Consider the following 24,247-nt stretch of genomic DNA (forward strand, 5'->3'; position numbering starts at 1 on the left):
AGTGGAGTTAGAATAGTAATTTTTATCCCTACACTATCCAACACTTACCCTACTGTTTAACTCACTGTAGTTAGAATAGTAATTATTACACCTACACTATCCAACACTTACCTTAAATGCGATGTAATGGTATGGTTTGTAATGGTATGCGTTGTAATGGTATGCGATGTAATGGAATGCGTTGTAAAGGTGGTTTCTCAAAATGCGATGTAATGGCATGCAATGTAAAAGAATGCGTTGTAAAGGATGCTGCGATGTAAAAACTGCGTTGTAAAGGCATGTGTTGTAAATGTATGCGTTGTAACGTAATACATTTGAGGAAATAGTAGCTGCATATAGCTTCAGTGCTATGTAGAAATGCAGAAATGCATACTGCGCTAAATGTCCTCTGGTTAGCAAGGCTGGACTGAGGTAAACGTTGTGTGAAGTTGCATCGCCCTGTCACCTCTACAGGGGTAATCCTCACCGGCCCTCACGTTCGCTGCTCCAGTTCAGCATTTAAGTAAAAAAAAGAGATCTGTAGGTGATTCTGTGTAAAGCATATTACTAAATAATAATAATCATTGATAGCCTGGTTGGAATATCCACATGCCAAATTTTGACACAAATGTGCATTACAACTTTTAATCTCTTTTTTTGTTTTTTGCATAAAAGACCCTTATGGTCATCGAATATATCCTTTTGGATAATATTCACATAATTTAATTTACATTTTTAAAACATCAGTTTTTTGTTATACTGTCGGACTCTGTTGATTGGGCTTGAGGGCAGATAGAGGCTACTGGGCAACAATGGTGGTGGTTGAGGTCATTTGGCAATGGCGTCCTAATATGTCTCTCCAAAATGGGTCAAGTGCTCCCTTTGTGCACTTGGTGTTAAGGGTAGTAAGGGCGAGCAGTGTAAGGGGTCATAAGAAAGACTAAAAAAATCAACCACCAGACGCAATAAGATGCGGCCCCGCCCAGTGCTTTTGTTGTCAAATAAGAAGCACAATAATAAAAGAACAAAACGTAATACTACACACTAGTTACAGAGTTCTTCAAATGACTATGGGCTGTAACCATTGCATACAGTGTCCACATCTGCCTGGAATTCTGATCATGGGTGACGATCCCAGCCCTAATGCAGTCTATCCCACAATGGCTGTAGCGCATACCTGTTGATACTAGACATTTAGCGATGGGGGGAATCTCAGACAAGAATTGCCTCAGATGGGATCAATTGCCCAATTTGGGGAGCCATAACTCTGCTTAGTTTAATATTTTACTAAAGATTCTGGCTGCACACTGGTCCAATTGAATTACACAGTACTAAGGTAAGATACAATCTCAATCCATCAGACACCTGCCTGATGAAGTACTGCTTAGCATTGTGGCAGGTGTCCCACACTCTTCACAGTGACATGACAGAGTCCTCAGGCAGAGGCAGAAGGTTTACGTCAGAGTTGTGGCTCTGCAGCGTAGCATCAACAATGGGCCCTAGATGACCGTTGTGGCCGCCAGACCATCAGGGAGGTCCTCTGCTGCAGTGGTGATAATGTCTGGACACACAGCATGGCAGTGGTGGAAGGCAGGCCTGTCCTGTAATGGCAGAGATCTCGGTCCACAGGCTAGGTTCAGTGGTCATCACTCTTTTGCAGCTGTGGCCTCCTACCCGTCAGGTAGGTCTTAGGCAGAAGCTGTGATGGCATCTGGACACTCAGCTTGATGTGGCAGCAGGTAAACACCTCAGTTCAGAGTGGAGATGCTGGACAGTACTGTTTATGAAAGTTAATGTTTCAAGTAGTTCAACAAATGAAGCTCACGGAGAAGCTGGTGGAGATCCTCTCTCAGCTCTGATTGGAATTAGGTGCACTCTGGCTCACAAGTCTGCTTCTTCTGGGTATTCTTGGCAACAGGAATATGGCTGCACTTCAGCTGATGGGCAGTCTCACCTCTTGCAGGTCCAAGCACTGTCTAAGCAGGCATGCAGGCCTCTACGTCCTAGGCAGACCCAAAAGATATTTAGCAAGTTGTTCAGACTTTAAGTGATGTCCCTTCCCTTTTGGGTGACTGATTGACATGCTAACGCTGGCCCTAGGCACACAGCAGATCTTTGAGGATCCTGCTGAGCACTCCCTTGCTTGGTTAACATGAACTTGAAACTGGAACTGGAACTAAGTGGGTTGGCTTGGATTTCACTTTTATACTCTTTCTCCAGACGGGATGTTGATATACTGTTGAAGATTGTGGAACTGGTTTAGGGTGGTTCTCTTCTATTGTTATTTCTTCTCTGTAGTGTAGGCAGTCTTTGTGCAGGGTGATTGCAGTCACATAAGGTAGTGATGATGCTGGCTCCAATGAGGATTATCAAAAACAAGGTCAAAATGAAGTAGGAGATATCTGCTGAGGGCTTTCATCGGCCTTCCTGAAGTGATAAGCTTGGGCAGACAAAATAGTAGGACTTAGCAAGAAACTTCCCCACATTTAACAACAGAAACTGCTGACTTACCATCCTCTAAATGGCAGTGCCCAGGAAAGCTAAACAGAAATCCCTTACTACAACTTACTCATAGAATTTCTACGGGTAGGTCATGTCACCACCCTCATGTGATAGGAACGCAAGCCATACACTTCGACCATCTGGGAAAGCTGCACTCACCCTCCATCTTGTGCCATGTTAAACCAGGGTTCATTCAAAATTGATCCACTGTTTACATCAACCATACACACTCATGCACTTGACACACACATAATATATCAGCTCAAGAGTTGGGTTATCACAACCCAGCCAAACTTTACATTAGTGAGTGTGTAGGCTGCACTCCTCTGAGCCAGAGAAAAAAGGCTCTGTCTAGAACTATAAATCCTTAAAACTCTGTACGCTACCACTACCACCACTGTATGTCACCAACCCTAAGACATGGACACTAGTCCCATATTGCTAAAAAGGGTATGCTTGCTGCACCCTGCTATGGCACAGAACAGGATCTGGAGGTTGGCTTTGCCATGGACAAACCTTAACCTCAGTGCACACGCTAAATTTGCATGCTGGGTGTACCAAAGCAGAAATCAGGATACCAGTTTCATATGCACTCGGGTACTCAGTGCAGGAGTAGATGCCTGTATACCAAGCATGGGGCTATTCACATCCCAACAAAGCCACATGTTTTTGTATATAAATTAGTTTTCATTTTCTCACCACCCTACTGGTGTGCTGCAGCATATTTGACCTGATCTTAATTTAATCTTATATAATTTTTAGGTCTGACCTACGCAGCGCGCAAGCGCTGCTTAGGAGGGGACCTTTTGGAATAGCTCAGGACTTTGGCAAACTCATGCATGTTTTGCACTGTTCTGTATTGGCACTTGTGCACGTTTGGTGTTTCCCTTGCGGGAGCAAGCAGTGGTGCCATCTGTTTTAAATTATCTTGCTCGCGCTTTTGAAACAGATGGCGCCGCTGCTCGCTCCCGCAAGGAAAACGCTGTGTGTGTCTCGTCCTTTCCTGTTCTTTGATGATGATGCTCGCTCTCCTCCCCCTGCTCTCGCCGGCTCCCTTTGTACTGCTCCTCACTCACTTTCCTCGGGCTGCAGCTGCCTCCTCCTACTTGTAGGGCTCTTTTCTCCCCTGCATCCCACGCAGCACCGATGATTCACCATCCCCTCCCCTTGTTTTGATTTCCTGTTAGTGGCACTCTTGATACAGAAATATTTTAACACCTGCTCTATGTGGACAACAACTCTGTTTGGGTTCTAGTCACTGCTGGCCTTGAACGGACATGTTGCACCACATGTTCTTTTTAGATCGAGCTTTCCATTGAGTCTGTAGAGACTTAGAATATATATCGGGTCCAAGTCACACAAAAGTTATTGTGGTTCATTCGCGCCTATTATGAATCGCACATTCTTCCAGTTGGAAGGTCTTGCGACAAGAACATCTCTTTCGCATTGCTAAGCTCATAGCTGCACTGCAAAGTCCTTATTCCTTCACGGCAGGTATGTGTTGTGTTTTTTTGTATTTGTAGTTTTATATAGCACAAACTCAACCCGAAGGTATCAAAGCGCTTTACATGAGCACCAGTTACATTATAGACAGACACATTCATATTTAGGCACGGGGAGAATAAGTGATTTACCCAGAATCACAGGATGCTTGAGCCACTGACAAGACTTGAACCTGATTCACCAGCTTCAAAATTGTCCTCTCTGGCCGTTAAGCCATTTATTTATTTAGAAGTTGTTTGTTAATACAACAACACATATCTCCCTCTGGTTTCGTTGACACACAGAAAAGGTACAGTGCGAGCCCACTCAATGAAGGGAAATCTGCCTGTGTCCGCCGCCCTTTGTGAGGGGAGGAAGGTGACGGGCGGTGGGATAAATCTCACAGACGCACCACTGTAGTTTTGGTTGTGTTTCAATGCACATTGGTGTTTAAAGAAATAATGTTTGCATATGTACCCCATCCTCAATTATTTGTTTCTGTTCCTTTATTCATTGTTCCAGGTTTATTGTGTAGGCTTGTGGATGGGGACTACCGTTCTTTAGCACTTTTCGGGTTCACGGGTTCCCTGTTTAACTGTGGGAGCCCCTCTGTAAATAGCTGATGCAATCCTTGTCTCAGATCTCCCAAACACTCTTTGCCCCAATGCTCCCACTCCCCTCTAACCCAACCATGGCACTGAATGAACGTCTGTGACCTTTATGGGTGCCTTCGGTCTCAGTTTTTTATTTTATTTTATTACTTTCAAACAAAAAATCTGCATTTCGAAAAAGTATGCAGAGAAAAATAAGCTCGGGTATGTACGTGATGGAAAATACGTGAATACTCACCTTTAAACAAAGTCTGTTTTTATTTCCTAGGGGTTTATTAACTTGCTCATATTTAACTGTGGCACTTGCTTTGAAAATGTCATATTTTCTTTGACTGTTTTAGTGAATAGCGAAGAAAGGGAACTTTTTCATAAAATGATGACATCACTGGGCCCAGGGCCCATAGAAATGTACAGTCAATATGGGTGTTTTCAGTTTTGGTTTATGAAGAAATTATCTGAGACATACAGTTTGCTGGAAACAACCAGATTTCTCATCAGTGCCCACAGTTCAGGTGCCAGAGATTACAGCAGGCTGGGGCTATGGCTCTCACGCTAACCTGAACTGGTGCAGCCGCTATAAACTAGGTAGTCATTTTGATAGTGCCATGCAAATCTAATTGGGCTCAAATTAGGTACTTTACACAGCAATATGGAAGACATTGTAACTATAACACAAACAAGTATTGGCATAGCCAATAGGTCTCACCTTTGGGACCTTATAAGTGTTTAGCCATGCATCAGTTAATGTTGTTGCACCAAGGATATTGTGCTGGATAACTAAACACTTATAAGGTCCCAAAGGCAAGACCTATTGGCTATGCCAATGCTTGTTGCAGGGTGCGCTTGGGTGGGTAGAGTAGGTGGAAAGAGTGCAACGGAAAGATGATGGGCATTTGTTAGGAAACAAAGTGAACATCTTTGTTTCTTTTGTCAGAAACTTCGGGCTTATAATCATGTTGTATTTACCCACTTTTGCTGAATCTTGAATATTTGTGTTGTTTCTTCATTGTTAAATGCTTTCTTGAGTATGAAGTGTAAATTGTCATACTGGTTTATAGGTGTTTTGCTTCCTATGTGCTGTGCAATTAAATGTAATATCGTAAAATAGTCTATTTGGGCACTGGTTTGAACACAGCTAAATTGCTTATTACTTTAATCTGCACTGTTAAAATTCGATATTTGAGCTCTTTAGAATATTTGTGCACTGTGAAACTGAATGTCAATTAGCAATCCACGAACTGCAAAACTGGACATCTTTAGATTTTATAAATGAATAGTTCTACCCTGAAAATTGTATATTGGAGCAATGTGAAACCAACACCAATATTTATGCACTGGAATTGGCAACTATGGCACTATGAAAACGTGCTTATTTTTACATTGATAAATTGATAATTTTCAATCAACTATTTGTGGTCTATGAAACTGAATATGTATGCCCTGCAAAATTCATTATTTGTTCATCACATGTTAATGTTAATAGATTGCAAAATAATTTTGAGTTCAGAGAGACGGTGTGTCTGTGTGTGAGTGAATGTGTGTTGGTGTGTTTATTATGTTACCTCACACACTTTTGTTTTGGAGGGCATTTTGGCAGTTCTCTTGAGACACCTGAATGGCTGAATAGGTATTTATCTAAAACAGACTGGAGTTATTTATTTTGAGTTGAGATTTGGCCATATATAATATATATATATTTTTTATATATATATATCTATATATATCTATATATATATATATATATATATATATATATATATATATATCCAGCTCCAAAGTTGCACCGCAAACCAAGGCACTCAGAGGCAGGTGCTCGTCGTGGTAGTGCTCCACGTAAAGATAAATGCTCAAAGACTCGCGTAACTCGCAGTGAAAGTCCAGCACTCGGAGGGTCGCTTCATAGATATTTATTGAGCCACACAAGAAAACAGACGCGTTTCGGAAATTCCTTCGTCAGTGTTTACAGAAAGCGCGGTGAAGCAGCATTTTTAAATTAACAAGCACGTGATTACGGAAGTGACATTTGTATTCAAAGACTACTAAAATTCATATGTGAAAGTGGCGGCCATCTTGGCATGGTATATCATATATACAATATATACAAAATAATAGGGGAATCCATGAAACGCCCCTCTCTGAATCCCAACATAAAATTACGAACATGGGAAAATATCAGTATATGAAAATATACATATATGCACAATTGTGAATACTCCACTGTCGCGCTTAGCACATTCGGTATTCACTAATGTGGAAAGGTTACAGCCGACAGGACACCGTGTATCGGTGTAGTCAAAATATGAGGCAGTGAGAACTCAATAGTGTATTGCCTCCTATCGTGGCTAATCAGTAAACCACTCAAAGTTGGCATCAGTGGGTCATTCATCAGCAGTATAACACCGTGTATCGGTACAATTGGATACGACAATCTCAGTGTAAATACTTAATAGTATATTACCTCCTATAGTGGATCTAAAATGTAGAGCACATAATCGGCATCAATAGATCAGTCATAAACATCACACCGTGTATCGGTTGGAATCAAATATGAAAGTTTCACAATATTGCATAATGCATTAACTGTTAACATAGTTGCCATCTTCCCCACTGAAAATCATTGAGAACAATGACAACTATGAGTGAGAGGGTTTACGAACATGGCTCTCCCCTAGGATGTTAAATCAACCATGATGAAATATACTTTCAACAGAACATTGAACAGAAGAACACAAAGAATATTCGGTTAGATCAGCTTCCTAAATGTACTGTGAGTTCCTCCCCGCAATGCAGTCCTTTAGGTGCCTTAGTCTGTAGATCAATGATATAACGGGATTCTAGTCTACGTAGCTTTAGAACCCTGTCTCCACCTCTTGCGTTCAAAGGGACTTGGTCGACCCCAAAATATTGCAACAGCTCCCTGTTGCTTTGATGTTTAATCGCAAAATGCCTAGCAACAGGATAATTCGCACCAGAGACGTTGTATGTAAGGACTCTTTTACTATTGGCACAGGCCCTGCATTTTCCACACGGGAAGAACCCTTTCATCTCTTTCAGAGTCCCTGTGTTGGATGTGATTGGTGACAGATGGCTCTGGACCAATCGGTCCTTCAAGGATCTAGCTTTACGGAAAGTAATCAGGGGTCTAGATGGAATATCTTTGCCTATTACTATATCTGTTTGGAGGATATGCCAGTTCTTTTTAAGCATACTTCTTAGGCTATTCGCATCCTCTGAATATGTGGTAATCATGCGAAAGGTACCTGTGTCGGGGTCTGCATTGTCCCCTGCCTTTGCTTTTGTTTGTTCTTTTTTTTAAAAAGCTCTTTGCGGGGAATTCTCTGTACTTTTTTATATGTGGTCTGTAACAGATCCAGATCATAACCTCTCGTACTGAATCTAGCTATACAGCCAATAGCTGCTTTCTCAAAGTCTTTGTAACAGGAACAATTGCGTTTTAGGCGGAGGAGTTCCCCATACGGTATGCTGTTGATTAATTGGGGAGGATGGCAGCGATCAGCGTGTAGAATCGAATTACCCGCCGTAGGTTTCCTAAACAGTTCGGTCTCTAATCTGCCACCCTTCGCATACACTCTGAGATCCAAATAATTCACTTCCGATGGACTAATGTCATAAGTAAATCTCAGGTTCAAATCATTATCATTTAGTTCATGGATGAACTCCCTCGCTTGCTCGACAGATCCCCTCCACACCACGAAGAGGTCGTCGATATTTTGGGGTCGACCAAGTCCCTTTGAACGCAAGAGGTGGAGACAGGGTTCTAAAGCTACGTAGACTAGAATCCCGTTATATCATTGATCTACGGACTAAGGCACCTAAAGGACTGAATTGCGGGGAGGAACTCACAGTACATTTAGGAAGCTGATCTAACCGAATATTCTTTGTGTTCTTCTGTTCAATGTTCTGTTGAAAGTATATTTCATCATGGTTGATTTAACATCCTAGGGGAGAGCCATGTTCGTAAACCCTCTCACTCATAGTTGTAATTGTTCTCACTGATTTTCGGTGGAGAAGATGGCAACTATGTTAACAGTTAATGTATTATGCAATATTGTGAAACTTTCATATTTGATTCCAACCGATACACGGTGTGATGTTGTTTATGACTGATCTATTGATGCCGATTATGTGCTCTACATTTTAGATCCACTATAGGAGGTAATATACTATTAAGTATTTACACTGAGATTGTCGTATCCAATTGTACCGATACACGGTGTTATACTGCTGAAGAATGACCCACTGATGCCAACTTTGAGTGGTTTACTGATTAGCCACGATAGGAGGCAACACACTATTGAGTTCTCATTGCCTCATATTTTGACTACACCGATACACGGTGTCCTGTCGCCTGTAACCTTTCCACATTAGTGGATACCGAATGTGCTAAGTGCGACAGTGGAGTATTCACAATTGTGCATATATGTATATTTTCATATACTGATATTTTCCCATGTTCGTAATTTTACGTTGGGATTCAGAGAGGGGCATTTCATGGATTCCCCTATTATTTTGTATATATTGTATATATGATATACCATGCCAAGATGGCCGCCACTTTCACATATGAATTTAAGTAGTCTTTGAATACAAATGTCACCTCCGTAATCACGTGCTTGTTAATTTAAAAATGCTGCTTCACCTCGCTTTCTGTAAACACTGACGAAGGAATTGCCGAAACGCGTCTGTTTTCTTGTGTGGCTCAATAAGTATCTATGAAGCGACCCTCCGCTGGACTTTCACTGCGAGTTACTTGGAGTATATATATATATATATATATATATATATATATATATATATATATATATATATATATATATATATATATATATATTCACATTCACTGAAAAAACCATGGGTTTCACACACGTTATAGTTAGGAATTAGCATTTAAAAAACCTTAGAAATTCAATGAAAAAACCAAAGGTTTCACACATGTTATAGTTAGCTGGACATTTCACTCGGAAAAAACCAATGAAATTCCCCCGTTATAGTTAGTTCAGCTAACTATAACTCGCGCGCCCGCAATGCACTACTGATGACGTCACATATTACATCACTCATGACATGGTCAGTGACATCACTCATGACATCACTGATGACATCTCAAATGACATCACTGATGACATCATCCAGTGAATGTGTGTTTTTCTGAAAATTAAATATGTTTTATATATGTATATCTCAAGGTCGATGGAAGAATAAATGAGTATATAAGTGTCTAAATTGATGATTTGTTTCTGAAAAATTGATTGTATAACTGACTGATTAAGTGTATCTTAGTGAATACATGGCTTAGTGAGTAATGTTTAAATGTGTAAATACCTGTATCAGTCTCTCACTTTGTGTATAAGTGGCTGCATGGGTTGGTGAGTAGCTACATGGGTGTCTATATAGGTTATTAGTTGGTTTTTTGAGTATCAGTCTGAGTGTCTTCATGGTGCAGTGGGGGGTATTACGTAGTGCATAGGTGCATGAATGAGTGACTCACTGTTTGTATGTGTTGAAGTCAGCATGTGTGCAGGACTGTATGGGTGGATGAGTGTGTGCATGGGTGTGTTAGTGAGTGAATGACTGTCTCAATAGTGTCTTCATAAGTAACTACATATGTTTTAAACTAGTATATGTGACTATTGTTGTTTATAAGTGAGTATATGTGAGAGTGAGAGATTGGAAGAGTTCCTGTATGAATAAGTATGTGTTTCTATAAGTGATTGTTAAAAAGACTAAGTATGTGTACGTTTCTGTTAAAGTAAGTGTGCTGGTGTGTGTATAACTGTATATGCAAGTAAATGGATGTTTGTTTCTTTATTAGCATGAGTGACTATGTGTGTGAGTAACTCTATGGATGAGTGGGATTGTGTTACAGGATGTTTAGGTGTATGAGTACATATGATGTGTGAGTACATGTATGAGTGACTGTATAGGATTGTTGGTGGATGAGTGGATGTGTATGTGGATCTTAGAATTACTGAATAGGTTGTTGTAACTGTTATTGGTATGTCCATTGTTTTGAAAATTTTAGTGTCTATTTTTGAATGTTTGTATCAAAGGTTATATTAGGGTGAGAGGAGGTCTACCACTCTGTCACAAGGATAATGTCATCAGTGATGTCATTTGAGATGTCATCAGTGATGTCATGAGTGATGTCACTGACCATGTCATGAGTGATGTAATATGTGACGTCATCAGTAGTGCATTGCGGGCGCGCGAGTTATAGTTAGCTGAACTAACTATAACGGGGGAATTTCATTGGTTTTTTACGAGTGAAATGTCCAGCTAACTATAACATGTGTGAAACCTTTGGTTTTTTCATTGAATTTCTAAGGTTTTTTAAATGCTAATTCCTAACTATAACGTGTGTGAAACCCATGGTTTTTTCAGTGAATTTGCAAGGTTTTTTAAATGCTAATTCCTAACTATAACGTGTGTGAAACCCATGGTTTTTTCAGTGAATTTGCAAGGTTTTTTAAATGCAATTTTTTTTATTTCTTCTATTTTTTTTTACATATTTTTATTTTAATTTTCTATCCTTTTTTAAAGACTATGGTTAAATTTTTAAAATTCTATATGTTTTTTTTAATATATTTTATAAAATAAACATGTAAAATTTATTAGCAATACATTTTTTCCTTTTTTTTTATTTTTTTTTTAGTACGCGTACCGTAAGCTTACGGTAAGCGTACGGTTTACGCAACGTCCGTAATTTATCTACGCTGTTTGCGTATAGTTACGCAATTTGCGTAGCCGCGCGTCCTCCGCGTGGGACGCGTACGCGTGTACGCTACACGCGCACGTTACGCGGAAGTGTCGGGGAGTGACTGTTAAGCGCATGCGCGCAAGCGCGTGTCTTTTTTACGCGCATGTGTACTTTTGCCGTAAGCACACCGTAAGCGTACCGTAAGCGTACGGTAGGTCATGTGATCATGAAACACAACTTTGGATTGGTTGAAACTACTTTCAGTTCTAGAACTCTCCTACACCACACCCATTCCCCTCATTTCTGCTTGTGATCCCTTAGGAGAAGGAGCTGGGTTGTCTTTGTGATACGATGGCAGAACAGCAGAGCCCTTCTGAGAGTGAGGCTAGCAGCACTACCTTGAGGCAGAGAGCGAGGAAACAAAAGACCTCTTACGTATGGGATTATTTTACTTTTCCAGAAGGCCAGCAAAAGGTAAATGCACCCTTAGTGACTTGCAAGCTGTGTAAGCGTGTACTTTCAAGAGGTAATCCTGACAGGAAGTATTCCTTTGGGAATCACACCATGATGAGACACCTTAAGGATGTACACAGAAGGACACATGCTCGACTTACTGAAGGTAACCCTTCAGTAAATCAACCAAGCACATCCACAGCAGCTCAGCCTGGACCATCATCTGCAGAGCCGAGTCCTTCTTCTGCAGGTCAGGTGAGCCCTTCATCTGTGGGGGGAGCATCTCCTTTTTCTGGTCCTCTGGAAATTAACCCTCGGTTTGCGAGGGTTGAAGTACGGTGCGCCCATTGTCACGATCTAATTACTTATAGGGAGACCAGTGTTTCCCTAGTGAACAGTAAAATAGATCAGCACACTTGTCGTACCGTCTAATATTCCCAATCTTTCTTTCCTCTGTCCCTCCATGAACACAACGGCTCTTTTAAGAGCCAACCTTACCTTTCATCTATTTTTTATATATTTTTTAAAACTTTTTTTATTTTTTTTTACCGTACGCGTACGGTACGCGTAATTTTTTTTTTTTTTTTTTAAAAACACTAAAAATCAATTATCACATTACAAGGTCCTTGAGAGACTACAATTAAAAACTGCAAATGTGATTGTAGAGAAGTGGAAAAAAGGGACCATGACATTATTGACTTACCATAGCCACTCAAAAAAAGATTTATTCATTTAATTTATTTTTAATTGCTTTTTAAATGGTTATAGTTTTCGAAAATTTTCTATCTCAATCTGAAAAAAAAGAAAAAAGTATTAATATTTAATAAAACATTTATTAATACAGTACACATTTACATATTTTTCAAAAAATATTTTTGCCTTTTTTTTGCTGTTTTCGGAAAATATTGCATTTCACTATAAATTGTGAAAGCAATTGCATTCATCATTTAACAGCAGGCAAAAAAAAATTAACAATCTCAAAGATTGTTTTTAAAAAAGCCCAGAATCTCTTTTTTCATAAACATAACTTTAAAGAAATGCATAATATTCTAAAAAAATATCATCTAATATCTATACTTATTTCTTTAAAATACCGTCTGATATTTTTGTTTCAGAAGTATAATCACAATAATATATGTCAAATAACTCCACAATACATCTGGTTCCATTTCCTTTAGGCCAAATAGTAATTTTAAAATTCTTTTTTTGTTTAATTTCCAATGGTAATCCAATAAAAAACAAAAGTTTAAATTGTACAGATGTCACCGTTTCTCTAACATTTTGGTTTCCGAAAGATTAATTAATAATTAAATAAGTCCACAATAGAATTGTTTACTTTTCCGCATGGCCAAATAGTAATTTTAAAAATCTTTTTTGAAAAAATTTTCAATGGTAATCCAATAACATTCCAAAATGTAAATTGTGCAGATGTTACCGATTTTTTCTAAATTTTTGGTTTTCCAAAATTTCCTTAAAAAATGGAAAAATTCCACATTACAATTGGTTACCTTTCCATTAGGCCAAATGATAATTTGTTAAATCTTTTTATTTGTAAATTCCAAATGGTAATCCAATAAAATGGTAAAATTGTTTTCTCCAGATGTTGTCAAATCTCTCTAAAATTTAGGTTTCAGGAAGATTAGATAGGAATTTGCTAAATCAAAAGGCAAACGTTGCTTAAAAATCAATTGGGAATCATTACACAGTGTCCAGCCTTTTTCACATTTAAGATAAACTGTGTAATGACCAGAAGTTACAGTAGGTCCATCATGGAAAATTATTGCAACTGTTACAAACGTTTTTCCTGAAATTGATAATTGCTGTCCAGTAAACTTCTTTATTAAAGTATCCAATTTTGAACCATCAACTCTACATCGTTGCATCATTAAAATTACATACTGTCTGTATTCCTTTAAAATTAATGTTGAAAACATGTCAGATTTACACTCACTGCATTGCATGCTATGATTAGCATCTTTAACTAATTTAGCAAAAGTGACTGTTTTACTCTCTGGCAATGTTAAATAAATAAACCTTTCAGAATCAACATTAGAGCCACATATATTATAACAGTTTTCACAACTATGTTCCCATTTATAAGAGAGACCAAACATATTTTGTATTTGTACCCCTTCCTCTTCCAGTACCTGAAGAAAATACATCAAGAATTCCTGTGCATCTTGCTGTACATTTTGAGAAAACTGTGTTCGCCCTGAACATACATCTAAAAGTTTTCTAATTTCAGTAGCACTTTCTATTTGAGTTTTATCATTACTCAGCTTTTCAAAAAGGAGACTCAGCACAGTACAGAATCTTTTTCCCTGATTTACTATTATCTGCTCTTGCAAACTTTCCAGATAAAATGCAACATTCAGCACTACATTAGCGTAGCAGTTGACACCAGAGCTATTTTCAAAATGACATCCTACAACCTGTTCTTCATTTTCCTTATTCTTTTTGCTTGCAATTACATCACTCCTCTTTTTTTTCCTCCTCTCTACATCTTCATTACAGATATTCTCATTTCTCCTTTTACGAGAAACTACACGTTTCTCCAACACAGGATACTGACCTAAATGAGGAGCATAGCTTCTTCTTAATCTATTATACTCCTTTACACAGTTTGTATCAGCACTAACTTTTGAATCATCAAAGTCTATCATGAATAAACCTGATAATGTTTTCACTCGTGACAAAGCAACATATGCCATACCTTCTTTGAACACAGTTGAACCAATGTTCACAAATGCACAATCTACAGTCAATTCTTGAGACTTGTGAATAGTTACAGCATATGCTAGAGAAAACGGAAACTGCTTCCTACGTACATATAAGTCTTTCACAAGCATGAAACGAACTGTACAACGACAAATATCTTTAACTTCTTCTATCTGATCAAATTTTATTTTTAAACATTCAATTCCATCTTTTTTCTGATAATTAATAAAACCCACAACTCTTCCCATAGCTCCATTAACTAAACCTTTTTCAACATCCAAATTTCTCCTTAAAAATAGTCTACAGTTCATGCAAACATATAGATTTTTTTCTAATCCAGCTGTTTTGGAAATCTTCTTCTCTAGTGAATCCAATTTATTTTTCAGTGTGCCTGTTAATGTGACAGTAATTCTTCCATCCTCAATTTTGTCCACTGCTTCCAATTTCCTGATATCTTCCTTTTCCAATTTCAAAAGCTCCTCATTGAATATTGAGCACTCACGTAGAGTTGGCATTAAGCAGATGACACTTTTGTTTTCTGCAATGTTCTTGTATATCTTCTCTGCAACTATTTCTTCCTTTGGAAATAAATTATGTAGCAGCCGAGTCTGTAATGCTTTTTTGCCAGCTTCTGTGAGTAGTCCAATCCTGATATCTTTCAGAATGCTTCCATATTCTTCATCGTTTGCTTGCCTCATATTAGTTGTAAGTTCCTTGTACTCAAAGAAGGACTAAATATTTGCATTACCGATGCTTCCCAATGACTTCTTCGTGTCTTCATGTGTCACAGTATTAAACACTGGTTGTCCTTTAACTGGAGTAAGTTGCAAAAGATCTCCAAAAACTATGACGTGTTTTCCTCCAAATAACACGTCATAGTCTGACTTCAGAATTTGCTGCATTCTTAAATGCACAAAGGCAAGCATTAAGTTCGATACCATGCTCACCTCATCAATAATGAGAACTTGCATCTTCTTCAATACTCTTGAAACTTCCAAGCATGCTTCTCCAGTTAGCTTGTTGTATTGTATTTTGTTCTCATGCTCCACTGGTAACATTAGCAAACGATGTAAAGTGATTCCTTTTATGTTATATGCTGCTAACCCAGTTGGAGCAGTAACCACACAAGACAAAGTAGAATCCGTTTTTTGCTGTAGGTAGCTTCTGATGACTTTTATAAGGAAACTTTTTCCAGTTCCAGCTTGTCCGCTTACATACATCCTGATTGGATGAAATGATGTGCATGAGCACTCTTTTTTTTCATGTAGAAATCCGTGATCAATTTTGTTTCTGATCTCTTCATAAATTTGTTGCTGCTCTTGATTCAGTTGTCTTTCCAAATTTTGTAAGTCTATAAATTCTTCTTGAGCTTGATTCATAGCTGTTTCCACTTCATTCATGGCTATTGATGCTTCATTTTCAACGATTGGTTGTCCTAGGGGATCTTGACTGAGTGTTCCTGAACTTTGGCTGTCCTGAGAACTGTCTCTAGCTATTTCTGCTGCAATTGTAGTTTCCTGTTCAATTTCTTCATTTAACATTTGCAGATAAGTTGTGAATGTTCTGCATTGTATGCTGTCTTTGCAAGCATTAAATGAATCTTCATAGCTTTGAAATTCTCCCAGTAGTTCATCCTCTGTACGCCATGGTTTAAACAGCTGTAAAAGAGCCAAGTAGTAAAATTCCTTTTTGTCAGTAGTGTCGCAACTCAGCTTCCGGTGATTTATCAAACTTCCTTTTGTTTGCTTCACCAAACATCCTTCCTCACCAATAACTTTATATTTTCCATTGTTGATGTCTTCTGCGGCTTTCCGTGAATAAATGTAGTTCTGCAGCACTTCATAGAGACACATGTTCTCCAGATGATGACTTCTCTTTGGGTAATATGTATCCAACATGTTTGATTTCAAAATATCTGTACTTTCTGGGTCATTCTCGGCCAAATATTCAATTTCTCCAACAGATTTCAGTACCCGATTTCTCATTGCTGCAAGGCCTAAACTTGCCCAAATTATTCTTCTTGATTTCGAGTAGAGACTTGCAGAAGATAACCTATCTGAACATTCGTAGGATCCAATTTCTCGATGCGATAACATCTTCAAACTGAAACTGTACAGCTTCTTACTGACAGTTTTCTCGTGAGAAATCTCTTCCCACATTTCCTTCAATTCTGTTTTTTCTGATTTCGTAATGTAAGACGTTAAATATCGAGCAACAGCAATGGAATTGTCAGCTACATACTGTATATCCATGTTAGCGTTCCACATGGATAAAATAACTGGGTTGTAGTCATTTATATTTTTTGATTCTTCTTTTCTTTTAAGGTTGTAGGTATTCTTAGGTGATTTTCTTGTGATAGTATGTCTCACAGCTGACATAAAACTGTTGACTCTTCCTTTTGAAAGAACAGGTCTAGGAAATCCAAATCGACATTTAGTGTAGTATTTATCTTTGCTCTTGTATTTCCGTCGACAGTATTTTCCACACCGATGACTTTGGAAACGTAAAACTTGCTCCTTTAACTTTTTCTCTTCTGTGCTTTTTGGTATAGCACATGTTGCATATTCTTCAATGTAAGATAACACTGCTTCATCAGTATCTGTTCCAAACTTTGGGGCATCCTTGATCCACAACAGCATATGAATATGAGGAGCACCTCTTGCCTGGTACTCTTTTCTCCAAAAGAAATCCACTACTTCTCCTAGAGGTGGATTTTTTTTATTGCAGATGAAGGACATCATAGCCTCAAATCTATGATTGAAATATCTGCAAACATTAACCGGATCCAATGAGCACAGTTCTCCTGCTGTTTTGTATTCGATGTTTTTAATGTTTGAATTTGCCTCTCGTAGAAAATCCAGTAAATCATCCCAAGCGTACTCAGCACAGCTTAGGGTAAGGAACCATGTTGGTGTTCCTAAATTCCGTAACATGCATTTTAATTCACCATGGCGTCGGTACCAATATTCATTTGTCCCACGCTGACAAGCCATCAGATTGATCAGTTGTGTTTCCAAATGATCATCTCGGTGCTGCACTTTCTCCATAAAATCCTTAGCAGACACATTTTGTAAATGTACTCCACTTTTTAAAATGTGATTTACTGCATAAGACAGTGCAGACAAGTCGCTTTCAAATAAAAGATGGAACAAATAAGGAATACTTTGTCGAAATCTGGGATCTTCAGCATATAGTCTTGTAGTCCGATACTCAGAAGCTGGAATCTGTTCCGGACGTTCATCGTATCGTCCTCCTTTTCCTTTAGGAAACAGCTGGGGAAAACATCGAGCTTCCAAGCTCTCCTCCCATACACTCACGGGAGTTCCTTTTGCTTTCTTCATCTGAAATAGATCAATATTGTCTCCCATAACTTCTTTTGAATGAAGAGGATGTATGCTAAAATGTTCATAAATTTCTTCTTCCTTTGACTTGTCCACTTTTTCAATTTGTCCAGTTGGTGTTTCTGTGTCTTCTTGTAAATCTTCTTCTTCTTCTTCTTCTATATAAATTGATTCATACCATTTGTTGTTCCTTTTCAAATACAAATTTGCTCTTTGTACTTTCCGTACATCTACCAGCTCCTGCCAAATCTTCTTATTCTTTGTAGGTACACCATTAACCAGAATAATTAATGGTTCAGTTTCCAAAGTATCCGCATCAATAGTTTCCATATTTTTTTTCAAATCCAAGGGCAAATACACCACTCTACCTTTTAAACCTCTCAGTAAATCTGAAGGAGGTAATTTACAAGTTTTGGGCTCCATACGTACTATGGTCTGGAACGGATAAACACATTGAATGAGTATAGACTCATATGTATTTAATTCAGAAAGTTCAGCAGGAATAGCATCCAATTCTAAATTATTATGTACAGCTCTGGTCGGCATTCTATTTTCCTCTAACTTGTTGTAACAGTATTTACAAATACGCTGAACTTCACCCAATTCAAAACAATTTTCAAGAAATATATAGGTGGCAAAATCCTTCCACTTATAATTATCTTCATTTTCACTCTTTCTGTAGAGATCAACATACCTGGTTTGTTTTCTATAATGAGTTCTGCGGCAACAAATACAAGTTATATTTGGTCTTTCATTAGAGATTATTGCAAATTTTGTTATGTGATCATTAAATGTCTTACTTACAGAGGGTTCTACATTTTCTTCCACTTCTTCCTCATTTACTGTGTCCTTCTCTGCACTGTTTTGTTCAGGACCAAAGTAACAAAACTGAATTTCATCAACAACCTTCTCTACATCTGATACCGTTCCACGGAACAGAGCCCTATTCAATTCATCTAACTTTATTGCTGGACTTTTAGCAAAATACAACCGTCTCACAAACTTTCTCATTTCAGTATGATGAACAGCCAGCATCCTAAAATGATGGAAAACACTATTACACACTTTTCTAGATAGACAAGCCAGAGAATGACCCTGCAAACCAGTATTCTCTCTCACTCTGCATGGATCTAGACTTTGAAGCACCTTAATCTTCTGTTTCACACTTTTTTTGCTATATTCTCTTAGAAACTCACGAAATTCATCAATAGATTCCTGACGCACAGTGCAAATACTACTACAATTCCAAGTGTACACTGGGGCTTTAGGACGTCTCCCCATAGCCTCATCCGCCATCACTTGTACCTCATCTCTTGGAACCATTATCTCCTTCTCCATTATGCAACCATTTTTCACTTCGTAAGCACGACCTCTGGTGTCAACTGCATGCAGCAAACTATTACTTTGAAAATAGCTCTCTTCATTAAAAAAAGGTTCACTACTTGAACTATGCATCCATTCTCCTAAAAACACTTTACAAAAGTTTGTTCTGTTCACTACTCTTTTCCTTTTGCTATGTGATTTCAGTACATTAACCATTTTGTCTAATGTACGCATAAGATTTTTTCTTCTTCCCAACATGAGCATCTTCAACTAACTTAGGTCCTCCAGTTGTCTTCAAATATAGGTTTTTTTTCTGCTCTTTTTTTGCTCTGGATTTTGTAGGCATCTTAAATTTTGTTCACTGCTCTTCAGCAATACCTGAAAAAAACTAAAAAAAAAATCCTTTATTTTATTTAAATATATTACTACATTTGTTTTCACATTAGTCACAAAATGTAACGCCCTGAACGTCTCAGGATCGTTTAACAGACACGACAATGAGGACGCAACCACTAGTGAAGGGTTAGTTGTTTTAATGAAGGCAAATATAATACAAAGAATAAACAAGTTATAGTCACTGGAATCCTCCAGGCTAAGTACGTTACCAGCCCACAGCACGGATGGTCCTAACCGTCCTCTGCATATACGCCGGTCCCGGCGTATGCCAACAGAGGGCAGAAATGAAATGGCCGACAATGCCAATCGGTAGGCTGTGAGGGGCACGAAGAGTGTTGGGGAGAATCGAGGAGTCAGGGAAACACCCAGCCGGGGTCTCTACCTGAAGGGAGCAGCCGCTCAACCTCTTCCTCAGACTGCACCGGGACGCGGAGTCACCTCCTGGTTATGCGTCACCGATACCCCAATCACAAGCAAGAAGACTGAACCGAGAGCAGCCGCTCGATCGATCCTGTGGACTTCCGAGTCTGTAACGCGGCAAACACCTCCTGGTGTGCGTTACAGCTGGCAGTCCCTGTGTCTCTGGTCGGGCTGGGAGTTACGACTCCAACCAGCAAGAGCGCCACTGCGCTTGGACTCAGCCGAGTCAAAAAGCGAAGCTCAATGGTTGACCGGTAGAGCTTCCAGGTCCTTCACAGGTGACGATGGGGCAAGACACGGGCCAGGGAGTAACGACTCGACCTACCTCCGTTCTTGCCTTACTGGAGCACCACTCCGGAACACTGCTCTTCACGAAGCAGGTACGTCGGTGTGAACACAATATCCGACAGCGTTGTACCTCCCGGTTCCTCCCTTTATAGGGCGTGTTTTCCTTGAGTTATGTAACAGCTCTCCTGTTTACATAAGGGCGTGTTTCCCTTGAGTTATGTAACAGCTCTCCTGTTTACATAAGGGCGTGTTTCCTTGAGTTATGTAACAGCTCTCCTGTTTACATAAGGGCGTGTTTCCCTTGAGTTATGTAACAGCTCTCCTGTTTACATAAGGGCGTGTTTCCCTTGAGTTATGTAACAGCTCTCCTGTTTACATAAGGGCGTGTTTTCCTTGAGTTATGTAACAGCTCTCCTGCTTACATAAGGGCGTGTTTCCCTTGTATGACAGGAATTCTTGACACAAAACGAAATTTCTTTGCCAATTTGAAAGCACACTTACTGCTCTTTTTTTTGGCAAGTGATAAACACTTTTACAGACTGACACATTATGAATCCACTTTTCAGATTTTTTACAGAGCACATGTCCAAACTGCTTTTTCAGACCAGCATCATTTGTAACCTGGGTGTCTGCCTACACTTCAGCAAGGGCAACCAGCCTTAGTGATGCTGAATGTATTTGCATTACTGACTGAAACCTCAAACCCCACTCGCTTGTGAATACTGTGCATGATTCCACATGGTAAGCAGCTATCTGTGTGCTAAGAGTCTGCATCTGCACCAAAAAATGTCTCCCCCTTTCCATCTAATGCAACTGTGAAATCACCAGAGCAATACGCAATAAATCTCTGCCTGTGATTCCTATTTGCACACAGAGTCATGTTTTCACATTAGTCACAAAACGAAATTTCTTTGCCAATTTGAAAGCACACTTACTGCTCTTTTTTTTGGCAAGTGATAAACACTTTTACAGACTGACACATTATGAATCCACTTTTCAGATTTTTTACAAAGCACATGTCCAAACTGCTTTTTCAGACCAGCATCATTTGTAACCTGGGTGTCTGCCTACACTCCAGCAAGGGCAACCAGCCTTAGTGATGCTGAATGTATTTGCATTACTGAGTCCAACCTCAAACCCTTAAACTATTCTTTTATTATACCAGTACACCTTAAATTATTGTGAAAACATAGTCCATATTATTTTACATGTTCCTCACATTTAAATTTCTCCCAAAACAGAAAATGATAAACACAACTTCAACAAAAAGAATTGCATTTCTATTATTCATTTCTTAATTTACCATATACATCCCCTCTCAGACTGACTCTAAACTCACCTTTAAAATTAGTTAGTTGTGAAAGAAATGTGGCAGTCAAACAGCAGATTATCAGAGCCAGGATCTCTGTTCTCTACACCTCTCTCCTCTCAGCAGAACCAGATAATGGCAAACTTTCCCTCTCTTTTTCCACACATATACATGTTAGTTTCAAATCTCAGTGCTTGCCCCTTTTTTTCAAATGTAATCACACATTTCTATTGGTTGAAAACCCAACCCTTTTCCAAAAGTACCCTTCCCCCAACTTGACTTCTGCCTAGTACCCTTCCCCCAACTTGACTTCTGCCTGCTACCATAGCAACAGCTCATGGAACACTGCTGTGTGGAGTCAGGTCAGAAGTTCGCCAAACAATGTTTCAATTACAAAGAGCAAGAGTGCTTGACTTTTCAAACCTAACAGCAAATCCATAGTACTGTTCTTTGGTAACACATTTTTCTGTACCAATACAAAACATGCTTCTATTAATTTACACATACAGCCTAGTTTTTATTCTAGAATGGTATGAAACAGCCAATCAGTTCTTTTTAAAAAAAAAAAAATATGTATGCCTCCATTTCCAAACTGTCTTTCTTTTCATATTGCCATTCTACTGAAAGACACCTCCTGAGTGCATCCAGTTCTCCTTTGAAGATGTTCACAGTGTGGATTGTAGGGCACAGCTATGTCTTCTGGAGTGAAAAGTATGCAGAGAAAACCGATATGGTGAGAGACCTTGCTTTGCCAAATGTAGACATTAAATGGATTGGTCAGAGAGGGTTAAAGTGGCACCAATTGATGCCATTGGTGAAATCCTTCATGCACATCCAACACCCTGACCTCATAATAGTGCACTGTGGTGGCAATGACCTAGGCACTTTGACTGGGGTAGGTCTGGAAATGCTTATGAAGGAGACCTTTGCACAACTGTTTTCACTTTTCCCTAAAACTGCCTTTGTGTTTTCTAACATATGCCAAAGGCAAAAATGGAACTGGTCCAATCATTTCTGTCCGCAGATTGACAAAGCAAGAAAGCATGTCAACAAATCTGTTTCTGCTTTCCTCCGTGACTGTGGTATGGGTTCCATTTACCACAACAACTTGCGTTATGACATGCAAGACATTTATAGAGGAGATGGTGTACACTTCAATGATGAAGGGAACAGAGTCTTCCTCTTGAACCTTAGACTCTGCATCGGTACTTACTTGTAGGTACCACTAAAAAATCACTTAATAAACACAACGGCTCTTTTTAGAGCCCCCTAATATCTAAACACTTAAATCTGATTTTCATTTATTTTTTTATTTTTTTTTCTACCGTACGCTTACCGTACGCGTACCCCGTGATTTTTTTTAAAATCAATAAATGTTTTCTTTGTACTTTTCTGTCCTTCTTTGACCCCCTTACAAATGTTAGGGGGTCTGTAACTCTCCTCCTTGCCCCCTTTTCTTGTTATCACTCTTTTTTTTCTGAGTGAAACACACGAAATGGCGGCCGCCGCTTCCTGGTTTCGACCGATTCGAATGTTTACTAAGATCTAAGAGCCAATCAGAATCGCGCTCGCGCACGCCACCGTACGCGTACGGTAAGCGTACCGTAAGCGCACCGTAAGCTGGCTCAGATATATATATTGATTTAAAGGCTATTTTCTCAGAATCTACTGAACAGATTTACACCAAACCTACAAAAGGCACTTCCTTGACCTGAGGACTACCTCTCTGCCAAATTTCTAGTAATTCTGTTCAGCCGTTCGGGCTGTAGCTGTGTCTAAAGGTCCTATGGAAAAATGCATGGGAAAAACGCGTTTTGGGACCCCCCTTTTATCTCAGCCCCCGCTTGACGAATCCCCCCGAGACTTTCAGGGAAGGAGCGGAGCGTAGCGCCCCACCTATTTTGAAAAATTCGCGAGGATTCGTCGACCGGCGCCAAAGTTATTCAAAATAGAACGTTGCGGATTTCCTATGGAAACGTGGTCCTAACTATAACTACCTACTGGCAACCGCCAGTAGGTAATATATATATATATATATATATATATATATATATATATATATATATATATATATATATAATATTTTTTTTTTACAAATATTGTTGTGTAATTCAGTTCCATGCTTGGTCTACATGACCTTGAAGCTTGGCTCCCAACTATTTTTTTACTGTTTTGTGTTCCGTCCCTTCCTAGCTAGAGTTACTCTACATAATACCTAAACATAAGTGCATATACTCCTTCTTTCAGGTCTTCAGAAGCCAATGGCACTCCCCCTTCCTCTCCTCCCATGCGACCACGGAATGACCGAAATGTCTTCTCGCGCCTCACCAGCAACCAGAGTCAAGGGTCTGCGCTTGAAAAGTAAGAAATGTCTCTGTGCCTAGTGCATTCAGGTCTAGGGGTTTAATAACCTTGATTGTGAGCTCTCTAAGAGCGTTGTGGTGTTGTGGCAAGTTCAACAGTTCCAATGTACATTTTTAAAGATGACAGAAAGGGTAATAATATTTGTGAACATCTGGGTTTGCAATAGTACTAAGAAAGAGGACAAGAACGCTTAACACCAGAAGAATTAAGACTGCCACTGAAGAGAAGTGAAGGTCAAAGAAGCACTAACCCTTTAAGAGAAGTGCCAATTAATGTGGGTTGCATGAGAGTGAAAGTAGACCTCTTCAAACATGAAGACTAGTGTTCTACAAGCACCAACCGA

General features: G+C 39.1%; 1 protein-coding gene across 3 annotated transcripts in view; it reads left to right on the plus strand.

Moving 5' to 3' along the window:
* KIF21B (kinesin family member 21B) overlaps nucleotides 1-24,247 on the plus strand; it is a 1,294,294-nt gene that overhangs the window by 928,556 nt on the left and 341,491 nt on the right. For all 3 annotated transcript variants that reach the window (XM_085643177.1, XM_085643182.1, XM_085643184.1), the window contains one exon: nucleotides 23,788-23,901. In XM_085643177.1, coding sequence (XP_085499303.1) covers nucleotides 23,788-23,901 — 114 coding nt within the window. The remainder of the gene's footprint in view (nucleotides 1-23,787; nucleotides 23,902-24,247) is intronic.

Source organism: Triturus cristatus, chromosome 1_1 (genome assembly GCF_964204655.1).
Source record: "Triturus cristatus chromosome 1_1, aTriCri1.1, whole genome shotgun sequence".
NCBI classification, from domain to species: Eukaryota; Metazoa; Chordata; class Amphibia; order Caudata; family Salamandridae; genus Triturus; species Triturus cristatus.